A 13,566-nucleotide genomic window follows, 5' to 3' on the forward strand; every position below is an offset into this window, starting at 1 on the left:
AGAAGAGTTAAGGAATGCAATACAGTCAACAAATTTGGGAAAGGCGCCAGGCCCAGATGGACTTACAGCTAAATTTTACAAGGTAATGGCCAACGAACTGGTGCCATTTTTAAGGGAAGTGATCAACGGAGTATTGAAGGATCAAAGGACTCCAGATACTTGGAGCGAGGCCAACATATCATTGATCCCTAAAGAGGGACAGGACTTGACCAATGTTAAAAATTACAGACCTATTTCGTTATTAAACAATGACTATAAAATTTTTGCGAAGATACTGGCGGAAAGAGTAAAAGGATGGCTGCCCGAAGTTATTGCGGAGGAACAAGCTGGTTTTCTACCAAATAGACAAATTAAAGACAATTTAAGGACAGTGATAAATGCTATTGAATATTATGACAAACGATGTGATAAGGAGGTTGGTTTCTTCTTCGTAGACGCTGAAAAAGCGTTTGACAATTTGAACTGGGACTTTATGTTTGCCACCATGGAACAGCTACAAATGGGGGAAAGATTTATAAGAGCAGTGAAAGAAATTTATAAAGACCAGAGTGCAGCAATTGTGGTGAATGACGAGGTGACTAAGAAATTGAGTATAGGTAAAGGTACAAGACAAGGTTGCCCGTTGTCCCCACTGTTGTTTTTTTTGGTTTTGGAAATATTGATGATACAGATTCGAGAAGATGATGCAATCTGTGGAATAAAAATAAAAGACTTTTCCTATAAGGTCAGAGCATTTGTGGATGATATAATGTTAATTGTAGAGGACCCAATTGAGAACATGCCAAAGGTAATAGAGAAAATTAAGGAATTTGGAGATTTGGCGGGATTTTATGTAAATAAAAAGAAGTCAAAGATGTTATGTAAAAATATGACTAAACAAAAACAACAGCAATTAATGGAAATAATAGACTGTGAAGTAACAAATAAGGTGAAATATCTGGGAATTGAACTGACTGCAAAGAATATAGATCTGTTTAAGAATAACTATGAGAAATTGTGGACACAGATAGAGTAAGACTTGATTAAATGGAATAGATTGAATTTGTCATGGTTGGGAAGAATTGCAGTAGTTAAAATGAATGTGTTGCCGAGAGTGATGTTTCTGTTACAAACAATACCAATTATCCGGGATTCTAAGCAATTTGAAAAATGGCAGAGGAAAATATCGGATTTTGTCTGGGCAGGCAAGAAGCCTCGAGTGAAAATGAAAGTATTGCAGGATTCAAAAGAGAGGGGTGGAATGCAGCTGTCCAATTTAAGACTCTACCATGATGCAATTTGCCTGGTGTGGTTGAAAGATTGGATGACGCTGAAAAACCACAAACTACTGGCCTTGGAAGGATACAAAAAAATATTCGGATGGCACGCATACTTGTGGTATGATAAAGTAAAAGCAGACTCTATGTTTTTGCACCATTACATTCGGAGAAGCCACAATTTGGAAGAAGTACAGAAATTACCTACAGGACGGAATACCTGCCTGGGTGGTCCCATACGAAGTAATAAATCCGAGAACTGTCGATAATGAACAACAATGTTTAACGTATAAGGAGATAACAAGAATAGAATCTTTTAAATTAAGAATTAAAACGCAGGATGAGTTGTCTCCAAGTTATGATTGGTTTCAATATAGACAGATCAGAGATCTTTATAACTCGGACTGCGTGAAGGGAGGGATAAGAATGGAGAATTCGGAATTAGAGGAGGTAATTTTGCGAGAGGATAAAAAGGAAATCTCCAAGACTTATAAAGTGTTGTTAAAATGGCTGAGAGAAGATGAGATAGTTAAAGTTCAAATGGTGAAGTGGGCAATAAATTTTAACAAAGAGATAACAATGCGGGCGTGGGAGTACTTGTGGGAAAATACGATGAAGATCACGACATGCACCAATATTAAGGAAAATGTTTATAAAAGGATTTACCGTTGGTATTTGACACCAAAGAAAATTGCGCTAGGGAATTCTAATATGTCTAATAAATGCTGGAAATGTAAAAAGCATGAAGGATCGTTGTATCACATGTGGTGGACTTGTGAGGTAGCTAGGCAGTACTGGGGGGAAATAACAGAAGCAATAAGCGAGATTTTACAATTTCAAATTAATAAGAACCCAGAACTCCTACTATTGAACTTGGGAATGGAGGATATTCCAGCACAATACAGGACGTTGTTATTTTATATGACAGCAGCGGCTAGACTTTTGTATGCGCAAAAGTGGAAAGTACAAGAAGTGCCAACTATGGAGGACTGGATTTACAAATTGCTGTACATGGCGGAAATGGACAAAATGACAAGGAAACTGAGAGATCTCGATCCAGGACAGTTTAATATGGATTGGGAGAAGCTGAAGCAATATTTGGTGAAAAAATGGGAGGTGGGAGGAGAACTGTGGCAGTTTGAAAATTACTGAAATACAATAAAAGAAGAGAGAAGTGACTTTACCGGGGGGAGGGAAGTTAAAGAAGTTCTAAGCAATTGTTCTATTAGATTATTATATACGGTATTAAACTATAGAGGTGTTATTTTTAAGAATTATAAGGGGATAAGTTAACTAAGTATGTTTCTGGCTGATAACTGTATAATAGGTAAACTATATAATCAAAATAGAATGAATATAAGAAAGGTGGAAGGAAGTAAATAGCAACATATAGAGTACAAGTTAAATTGATTGACTTATATTGAATGTATACAATGTTTATAGAAGTACTTAGAGTTATGCAGAACAGGGGACAAATTGATTGTCCCATATTGATGAGACTAGAATGAGTAAGACAGAGTATAGAGTACAAAAATCAGATAAAATGTTACATTATTAAAGAATATATGTCAGGAATGTAATACTTAGTTTGATAAGTTAAGTGGGAAAGGGAACAGAGATAGCACTGTGTTATAATAGATAAGCTTAGAAGAGAATGAAAGTATATGCTTAATAGAATAAAGTAAGTCTGAAATGAGTAAGGGAAAAAATGGACAAGGGGTTGGAAAACTGTTGGAAGTCAACAAAAGGGGGGGAAAGGGAGGGGGTTAGAACTGGAATATTTAAAGGGAATTGATTGTAATGAGAATTATATTGATTTCTAATCCAATAAAAATTAAAAAAAAAGTAAAGGGATAAGGAGGGATCATACACTTCACTACTATTGCTATAAAAATGATCCTACTTGGTAGTTTCTATGTTGTTTAATAGGTGCGTCACGGAATTGCTTATGCTCTTTTTCAACTTTTCTTCAGCTCTGTCTTGGATTTCTGCTATTTTTTTAAACCTTTGAAAATTTGCCTCTATATGCCCATCGTATGTTTGCAGTACTGACTGTACTGCAGTCACAGTACTGACTGTACTGTACTGTACTGACTCACTGTACTGTACTGACTCACACTGTGTAATCTGCCTTGAGTCTCAGTGAAAATGGCAAACTATAAATGGCTTAAATAAAAAAATTAGTATTTTTATTAAATTTACTATTTTATTTATCTATGGAAAAGAAAACATAAAATCAGGCATATGAGAAAACAGACTGCTAAATCTTTTACAGTTACAAGTACCATGTCACCGACAAGTAGGCCTTGTTATTCTCAGAAGGCAAAACAAACCTCTTCACAGAATACTTGGTTGCTCAGTTCTAAGCACTGCTCTTTAGCAAGGAAAATTAGCACTATTTATTCCTGTGCAAGGCAGATTTCAAAGGAAAATGCTCCTTGTATTGTGTATACCAACTATGTGTCAATTATAACTGACATGGTTTCTGAGCATGTATCAGCATCATTGTTACATTTCAGCTTGGAAAAAGAGCTCAGGAATACCTAATCACAAACAGCACCATAAATGACCAACGAGAACATCTGATGACTGCCAAATTGCAAAGCTGAATGAATGCAAGATCCACAGAACAAATATAAACAAGTACTGTGAGGCAGAACTCCAGCAACTGTCTCATACAGAGTTTCACAACAGCCAAGGTGAAGGACCACCTCCTACTCAGTCCAGTGTCGCAGTAAAGATATTCCTCACGTGCTCTGCTCTCTGTGTCCCTGCCTTCAGAGGAGAGGTGGGTAATTAACCAGAGACATGGCTTTTTCCACCAATGGTACCTTGCCTACAGAATGCATTTCCCTGTTTTTGAGATTGTTTAATGTTAATTCTGGGTTTATAAATTGTTAATTCATTTAACAACTTTTATGCTTTACATAATGTTTTACTTTGTAAGCCAAGTATAATAACAATGAGGGAAAGGGGTCCCCAATACACACTAAACAAAGGAGGAAATTCCTAAGAGACCACTAATACAATAATGAAGATTGTCTCAGTATAAATAAATGCAATTTATAGGTCAAACCAAGTATAGCAATATTTTGGTCATAATATATATAATAATGTAATATCCTTCTACTACAATTGAGCAATGGTTTGTTCATATCACAACCAGAGCCTTTGGAGAAATCGCATTATTAGTCAGTTGTCACAATGTCCCTTTCAGGTAAGTATCCATCATCTGTTGATTTCAATAATTGTCTCTTTGATATGTTTTTCTGTTTTTAGGCAACCAAATTAAAGCAACCGTACTTTATATTGTAATTCACAAAAAGGCTGAGAAATCAATCTCCTGATTTAGCCCGCTGGGTGTAAGACTTCTAAGTCTAAAAATCCATTCAGCTTCCTGTTTCAATACGGTTTTATGATGGGGAAAACCCGTGGAGACAAAAAGGACAGAGAATTTAAAGTCCCGCTCTGAATGTTGAGCCTCATTGAAATGTGCTGCCAGTGGAGCCTCCAAAACTTTATTCTTTATTTTAGAAATATGTTCCTGTATTCAAATTCTTACAGGGTGTTGAGTGCCGCCTACAAAATGTAAGCCCCATTGGCATGTAATAACATACACTACATGTGCAGTGGGGCATGTTGAAAAGTGTTTGGTGAATAAGGGTCTCCCTGTATTGGGATTGATAATGGAATCTACACCCCTTACTAGAGAGCACACATTGCAATGACCACATGCGTGGTGGCCAATTGGACAAATTTTCTTGGTTTTTTGCTGGAAATCTGAATGTATTAGTCTGTCTTTTAAACTGAAAGTACGTCTATATCCCACTGTGGGAGGAGGCTCACATCCAGGGATGCTCTGTATAATGTGCTAATTCTTTTTAATAATTTTCTGCTGACAGGGATGTATAATCTATGGACCACTTAATATTGTATGGATTTTTTCTCTGTCTTTGAGTAAGTAAGGTCTCTCTATGGAAATTATTGGATCTAATTCTGGCCCTATTTATGACCCTGTTTGAATATCCTCTGGCAACATACACTTCCTCCATTCTAGTAGCTTCCCTGACAAAATCTGCATTCCTAGTGGAATTCCGTTTTATTCTGAGAAATTGACTAAAAGGGATATCACAAAAATTATTAAAAAGAATTGGCACATTATACAGAGTGGCTAGTCTTACGGAGAGGCAGCACAGAAATGTTTGCATAAAGTGTAGTTGCTAAGTGATGACAGTTAGAGCAGTCTTGCTAAGCACAAAGGATGCAGAGCAGCAGAAGGAAATCTGAGACTGAAGAGAAGCTCATGGCTCCACTATCAGGAGCAAGAAAAGGCAATCTTTGTTTTAGTGTGGAGTAAGTAGAAAGAGACTAAATCTACTTTCTCTGAAAATCCCTCCCCATTAATCCCACTGCACCTTTCGATTCCGTTTTCAGCAGCCCCTCACTTATTTTTCGTCTCTTGGTTGATTTACCTGGACTAGCCACTTGGGAGGAACATAATTTGAACTAAAATATAAATTTTAATTGAGCACTTGCTTAAAATAATGCAACTGAATACTAAGATTGTGCAAATGTGAATGGCTTTAGTGGATTGCAACAAGTAAATTGCTCTCTCTTGCTATCTGAATAATTCAGTCTCACTGTCCTGATTATCACTGTTTTGTTTCCCATCTTTCTAATTACCACAGTGGCTTCTTCAGTAGAGATAGTTGCATTTAGAAAGTCTATATCACGTTTTAGGTGTGGCACTTGAACGGAATTAAGATATGCTTATACTGAATCTGGGGAGAAGTTAGTTGCTATTTATAAAATACAAGAGAAAGCTGCAAGTGCTTAGAAAATGGGATTTGATACCATTTTAATTTACATATGGTTTCCCCAGATTGAAAAACTCTTCTCTAGCTCTGTTTGTCCATTACAGCTCTGGCCAAAAACCTATCATTTTCTTCCATATTTAAAATAATGTGTGCATGTGTAGATTAAGGTTTTCTATGCTTTGCTACTTCCAAAAGCACCAGTGTCTTCCTGTCAGTGGTAAGATCTTTCTATTTCTTACTGAAATCTGAGTGTTTAAAGTTATGCTGTCAGATTTTCCACTGGCTGCGTTAAATGGGATATTTTAGTCTGTCTCACAATGTAGAAGGCTTTAGTAAGAAACCAGCCCCATGCTGTAGCTTGAAATGTATCCATTCCCAATTACCTAATAATAAAGCGCAACCATTAACATTGTCTGTGAAGTAATATCCAATTTGTTCAGCTATTTTTTTTTAAAGTATAATTCTGGAGATGTATAGTATTATGCCACCACGAACAATTGTAATTAGAAGGTTGGTCAGATAGTAAACAACATATAGCCATGTCACAGTCAGGCCAAGAAAGTGAGAAAATATCTGCTTTAACCATCTCATATCAGTATATCTAATTCTCAACAAGGTCAAATCTGTGAATACTTAAATCCAGAGACTGGAGCCATGAAGAGACAAGATACGTATTTTTATAAATCTAAAGAATGCCCCAGCTTTGTAGAAAAATCTGAAATTTAAACTATATATACACACACAAACACAAATTTGGGGGTTAGGCCCCCCCTTCCCAGTAACAAAAGCAGCACTTTAAGAAACAAATACCCTCAGTGGCTGTTGCTAGGCAGCTACATCAATACTGCTACCTTTCAAGCCTTGGTTTCAGTCAGTAAAAGGCAAGGGGAGGGGAAAGGATCCTTACCAGGGCTATTTCGGCCTTTGAGGGAAGATTCTCTGGGTTCAAGCACATCAGCAACCAGAGATCAGCTTGACACTATGTGAACTGCATGACTCATCCAAGACTGGCTGCTTGCTATACAGCAGCTACCCCACAAAAGCCTGTACTGTAGTAGTTAGGGACCAGGATGTGGGAGACCGAGGTTTGAATCCCCACTCTGCCATGGAAGCTCATAGGGTGACCTTGAGCCACTTACACATTCTTCGCCTACCTTATCTCACAAGGTTTTTGTAAAGATAAAATGTAGAACGAAATATGTTGCTTTGACCAAATAGGTCAAAGTACTGGATTTAGACTGAAGCCCCAATACCCAAATAACACCACAGAAGTAAAATTAATAAAGTTTATTAAGAAGCGGGCAAAAGATTACAAATATAGGAATGTGCAAGACAAGAAAGAAGATAATAAAACTAAATAAAATAAATGTACAGGCTTTGGTCTCCTAATACAGATGTTTCCTTATTATAATAACACTAATTTGTTCATCACTCTGAGTGAGGCACTAATCTGTCTAGAAGAGTGGTATATAAGTGCAGTTATTATTGTTATTGTTATTAGGCTAGAGTCTAAGACACAAGAAGAATGCCGAAGTCCAAAAGCCAGAGACAAGAGACTCAGACTGACATCTAACCTGGTAGTCAAGTCCAGAGTGCAAAATGGTATATAAGCAGTAAAAAACAGCACAGACTAGAATTAAAACCTTTACTTAATGCCTGGCTGCCCACAGCATGGTCTGATCATGCTTGACCAATCAAGGGGTGTTGCTGGAACATGTGACTATGTTCCTCTGCAGCTGGAACGTGTTCACAATTAGAGCAGCTTACCCTCACCCATGGTTCCTTGAACTAATGAGACGGCACTCCTCTCTTGTCTCCGACTTTGAAGCTCTCTGATCCCATGATCTATACCTGTGTGCCCCAGTTCTCTCTCATACCTTATCTCTCTAGGAATTACAAAGTCATAGTAACTGTAATTTTCCAGAGATGGGCACACTGTAACCTAAGAAAAAAGCCTGATGATAAAAAAGCCTGAACCAAAGATTCAAAAAAGCCTGAACCAAAAATTTGAAAAAATCAAACAAAAAAAAAGGACAGGTTTTTTGACAAGCACTGCACAACTTGGCCAGGCTTTTCCCACGAGGCAGCTGCTAGGGGTATGAAAGGAGAAAAAAACTGAAGGGGGGGAGATAAAAGTAAGTTAGCTGGTGGGTGGGAAGGAGAGAAGGAAGCAGGAGGAAGGGAGAAGCTGTAAGGGCTTTCAGCAAAGGGAAAGAACAGTGGAGGAGGGGGAAATGAGATGCCACCTCCAAGTCCTTATAGGTTCTGCTTCTTACTAACTAAATTGGCTGAAGAGAAAACATAATCTGTGTGAGGTTTTTTGAGAGGAACAACAATATGTTAAGCCTCTTGCAAGATAACAGGTATTTCTCCATATATCTACTGTGTCAAGCCTCTCTATGGTTCACAGAAATGCAACTGTGGAGGAGGTTCTCCTTGATTTAGAAACTGAATGATCTACAGGTTTACCACTGCATTTCAGTCATCAGCAAGAATTCTACAAAAAAATTCTATAACTTCAGCCAGGGAGTTAAAATACAAACCATTGATTCTTCCCTTCTTTCTCTTTGGTATCCTGGATAGAATAATAAAATTGCTTGCTCGTTTCCTTTTCCTTGGGAGAATTATTGTGGCAACCTGAGAACTGTGCATACAACAGACTCACATGATCTCTTGCCCAAGACCGCATGTTCTAGTCTACATGTATAAAGGATTCTCTTCGTGTGTGTGTTCTAAAGTGGGGACAGATTTGGGTAACATTACCCCATGTACGTGCTGTGGGTAAATCTCCCTATTCCAAAAAAAGTTGAGGACTGAGGCTTGTAATGTTAGACAGCCCAGCAAAATTTAGGGACTGACTTATTTGGAAATTTTCCCTCAACATGGGGGAAGAGAAGCAAGATGTTCCTCACCTCCTCCTCATAGGAGAACTGGAAGCAAATTCCTCACCAGCAATTTTGCTTAGGTTAAATGGAAGCAAACAGTCAGCTCTAGTTCCCATTCAACCTAGCAACGGGCAGAGGGAGGGCTGCATATTTGCGGCCCCATTTTTCCTATTCTGGGGTACCCCCTCTTGTGTGCTAAAAGAGGAAAGCTAGGTTTTCTGCATACCCTTCTTTTTGTTTGAGGCTGGGACTCTTGTGAGACTCTTTGGGTTCCCTTCATGATCAGCACAGAGGCTAGCCACTTTACTATTAAATAGAATGATTAGGGAGAATCTATATAAGGCAAGATTCTGATCCTTCAAAAATATGTGTAAATGGCTCTAAATGGTGAACAGAATGATTTTTTAAAAAGTAATTGAAAGAAGTTATTAAGAACCACATAAATAATATTTATGTGCACGTGCACACAATTTTAGTGGTGTCACCCAAAAATCTGCAAAAGGCAAGGAAAGACATAATAGGAACAGTAATTGGGACCAGGTAGAGAAAATAGGGTTGGTATGTGGTACATAATGGCACATGGGATATTGTGTTTGGCAGAAATTAAGCAGCCAGCCTTGTTTATCATTAGAGTTCTGACTGATATGTGATATAAGAATGCCAAGAAACCTAAAGATCATTATTAATATGTTCATAGTTCCTTCTGAAGTACTGACACCTTCAACATCATTGAGAAGAAAACCCAGGCTGCAATCAGAAGTCACGCTAAACGCGTGTACAAACCAGTGTGGTATAGTGGTTAGATCGTTGGACAAGAATCAGAGACCCAGATTCAAATGCCCCCTTGTCATGGAAGCTTGCTAGATGACTTTTGGCCAGTCACACACCCTCAGCCTAACCTACCTCACAGAGTTGTTGTGAAGATAAAACAGAGGGGAGGAGAATGATATTAGCCACTTTGGGTCCCAACTGGAAAAAGGCCAGGTATAAATAAAATATATAAAAATAAATGGTTTGACTGAACTCCAATTTAGAGTGCTGGCCGAACACCAGACAATCCACCAACTCTAGTATGCAAGAGGGCCATAAACCCAAATTCTTAACCAGTGTTACAGCCCAGTTTGTGTATCCATCTTTGTAATAACTCTCATTAGCCATTATGTCTAAATGTAGGACTTAACTTTTAATCCCAGATTGCTTGATATCTTTGCCCCCAAGGTACAGAATCACAGCTTCAGGACACCCCAAAACCTTGCTACTTCTGCAGGTTGTTTCTCAGAGGAGTAAGACAAACCAAGATTTCTGAGCACTCTGGTTAGTTTTGATCATTTGCTGCACTAACCAAGGTTAGTTAAGTAAATTAAAGTTTAAACAAATCATGATTAATTGTCATGCCATATGCTGCAGCATCAGGAAGTTAAGGCAACACCAATATGATGGATTACAGAATGAACAGCAGGCACTTAATAGTACTAATAACCACATTCACGTTCAATGACAATTCTGACAATATTATCTTAAGTAATACCACAAACATGCAAATATTTTTTTAAAATACTTACTTTCATATGTTTCTTCTGACTGAGATGGTTGTGATTATCAAACTGCATTATCTTTTCATTACATTTTTTTGATTGTTGGTTACTGACTGAAGCTGATTCTGATGAACTAAGCAAATTTAAATAACAGCATCAGCTAAAATTTTAAACTCAAGCAGAACATACACTGCTAAAACATTAACCAAAATAATTATTGTTGAAGGCAACTGGAAGGATCTGGAACTTCATTCATGTATTTTCTCTTTGCTAATAAAATGAACAACACCCTAGCACAAGATCTAAAGAGACATTTTCAATAACATTTACATTATGGCTAATTTCTATAAACAAATAAATTCTATACAGTATGAAACACTTCCCCGTTCTATGAGAAGACTAAATATTCTTCTTCAAACATGGCAAGAATGCAACAAGAAAGCATCATCTTGTAACCTCTCATTAAGCTAAAATAGTTGAGTCAGATCAAACTAAGAACTCCAGAGAGAGAAGAGGTTTAGTGCTGTGCTGAGATCATGAGCATGAGTAATTCACCACAACATTTTTTGTCTTTGTTATTGCAGCTTATCAGAATAACCACAACCACTTCCCGTCATGTTTTGAGTGACTGTGTTTTAAAGCAGGGCTTCAAATAGTTTGCTGGAGTAAGAATAGCTTCAAAGCAAATAGGCTATGCTTCACTTTTTCTTCTGGTGTTAATTTTTTTATGGTAAAAAATGCTTGCTAACTGTTTACAGGCAGAATACTATAGTTCCATTCTAACTGTGCAGGTCACAAAATACACTGTCAAAGCCATCCTCAAAACTGTTCTCCCCACACCTTGTGAAGGAAGCAAGGAGTAACCCTATGTACCAGCTTTAGAATGCAAGTTCCTTCTCCACAATGGCAGGGTCTTCTGAAGGCAGCAACACAGAATTGTTCCTTGCTTCCTTCCTAAAGAGGGATACAGCTTTGAGGCAGCTTTCAGTGAACTGTTCCCTCTCTGACACCCCAACAGACAAGCTCGAGAAGCCAGAGGCACTACACTCCTTTGCCCAGCATAACAGGCCACTAATAAAATGCTCTCATGCACTATGATACTGGCTTTGCATTAAACCAGGGCTAGATTGTAGGGAATGGAAAGGATTTTCACCTCTGAGTGGAGAAAATACTCACAGAAGCCCCAGCAGGGCAGTAAAGGCTTTCTTACTTTCAATAAAGCAGCACTTCTCTTTCTTCCTACAAAAAAGGATTGTCCCCCAGCCTACGTGCTGCAGCTTTCTAACACAGGAACAGTATGTGGGTATGCATGTGAGAGAAATCTATGATCAGTGGGGTATACAGTGGAGAACTTTTATTTGTTCCCACTCATGGCTCCCTCCCTTTTGCGGGAGAAAGGGTATCTCCCCAAAGAAGTGTACATAGATAGTTGATATCCTCATGAAATTTTATCTACTTAAGATGTTTAGAGCTTGATGAAATTAGAAGTCCAGAATATGACCATATATGTACCTAGCCTTTTTGAAATACTAGTTAGGAAACAAAGGATAACCAAATCTTATTGATTTTCACGGATGGGTTCCGTGAAAAGGTTTGTTGTGGCCAACATGGCATCACTACAAATTCATAATCAAATTGGGTTTTACTGATAACTGAAATCTTATAATCAGTAAGATTTTAAAATCTCATTTTATAATTAACTAAGATACAGTTAGTTTAGGTGGGTAGCTGTATTGGTCTGCAGTAGATCAGCAGGATTTTAGTCCAGTGGCACCTTAGAGACCAAAAAGATGTTCAGAGTGAAAGCTTTTGAGTCCTTGTTCACTTTTGCAAACAGTTAATAGTTCTAGTTATAAATAACTAGAACTCAGGACTCTGCACATTTGAAGCAAAAGAAAAAATGGGTTATGGGTTGCTGTAGCATAGTGGTTAAGTGATCAGGATGCAAATCAGCACTTTGCTGGTTTGAAACTGACTACTGCCATGAGCTCAGCAGGAGGCCTTGGGTAAGCCACTTCTCTCAGCCCCAGCTACATTGAGGGGATAATAACAACACTGTTTGTCACTCTCAGTGGGGCACTAATCAGTCCAGAAGAACAGTACAGAAGCACACTATTATTATTATGACAAATGACTATTTTGAACATAAAAAGCCTCCCCTGCCAAAAGAAACCTCCACCAACACAATGGAGTCACTGGATACAAACCCACTGTCACAAGCACACTTTGAGCTCACTAACAGATACAAAGTGTACATCAATATCCACAAAATCAAAATACTTAACAAAGTCCAAACATGTGCAATTGTATCTGTTCACATTCATTCCTTGTTTGTTATCCTTTCCTTTGCTGCCCACTACTCCGTCTCCACAATAAACTTCAGCCTATATCTCGAGCTCACAATCTATCTTGTAGCTTACACTGTGAAGTAAATGGATGACACTATAGAAACAGCAGGGTACAGCTTAGAAACAATACTATAAGTGCAATCTTAAGCAGAGTTTTACTTGGAATTCCACTGTAGATCATTCAAGTGACAGATGCCCCCTTCTCAATAATACATGATCGGAACAACAGCCATAACATTCAAAAATTGTTCAGCTGAAAAAGAGAGGCCTTAGAAAGAAGGTGGCAGTCACTTTGCTTTTATTTTTACTTGCCTGTGACACAACAAAGGTGATACTGACAGAGCAGTCACTGGTGTTTCTGTCAAAAACTCCATTATACTAAAGGACTCTCTTTTGTTTTAAATATCTTTTCTTCTGTGCAATCTAAGTGTAAAGAGATCTGTTTTTCTGAGGCATGTTTTACATATTGAAAGTCATTTTCTAGATTAATGCTGAACTTCAAGGTTTAGGGAAATTAGACATACTCAGATGCATACTGAAACATTTTAATAGCAAGTGACATTTCTGTACTACAAACACACCCCTAAGTGCTCTAAGCAGCCTAAGCACACCTGAAACATTCTAACTAACAGCAAGAGATATTTCAATACCTCATCCATTTGGCCTGTAATTTAATTGACAGAAAAACTGCACAAGTACAATATTATTTTAATTGGTAGAATATT

At 37.8% G+C, this 13,566-nt stretch overlaps 1 protein-coding gene across 1 annotated transcript in view; it reads right to left on the bottom strand.

The window, feature by feature from the left end:
- The window catches only part of TTC3 (tetratricopeptide repeat domain 3), a 209,880-nt gene that overhangs the window by 165,258 nt on the left and 31,056 nt on the right, over positions 1–13,566 (bottom strand). The window contains exon 14 of the mRNA XM_054973156.1: positions 10,521–10,626. Within this exon, the coding sequence (XP_054829131.1) occupies positions 10,521–10,626 (106 nt within the window). The remainder of the gene's footprint in view (positions 1–10,520; positions 10,627–13,566) is intronic.

Source organism: Eublepharis macularius, chromosome 3, assembly GCF_028583425.1.
Source record: "Eublepharis macularius isolate TG4126 chromosome 3, MPM_Emac_v1.0, whole genome shotgun sequence".
In the NCBI taxonomy this organism is placed as follows: Eukaryota; Metazoa; Chordata; class Lepidosauria; order Squamata; family Eublepharidae; genus Eublepharis; species Eublepharis macularius.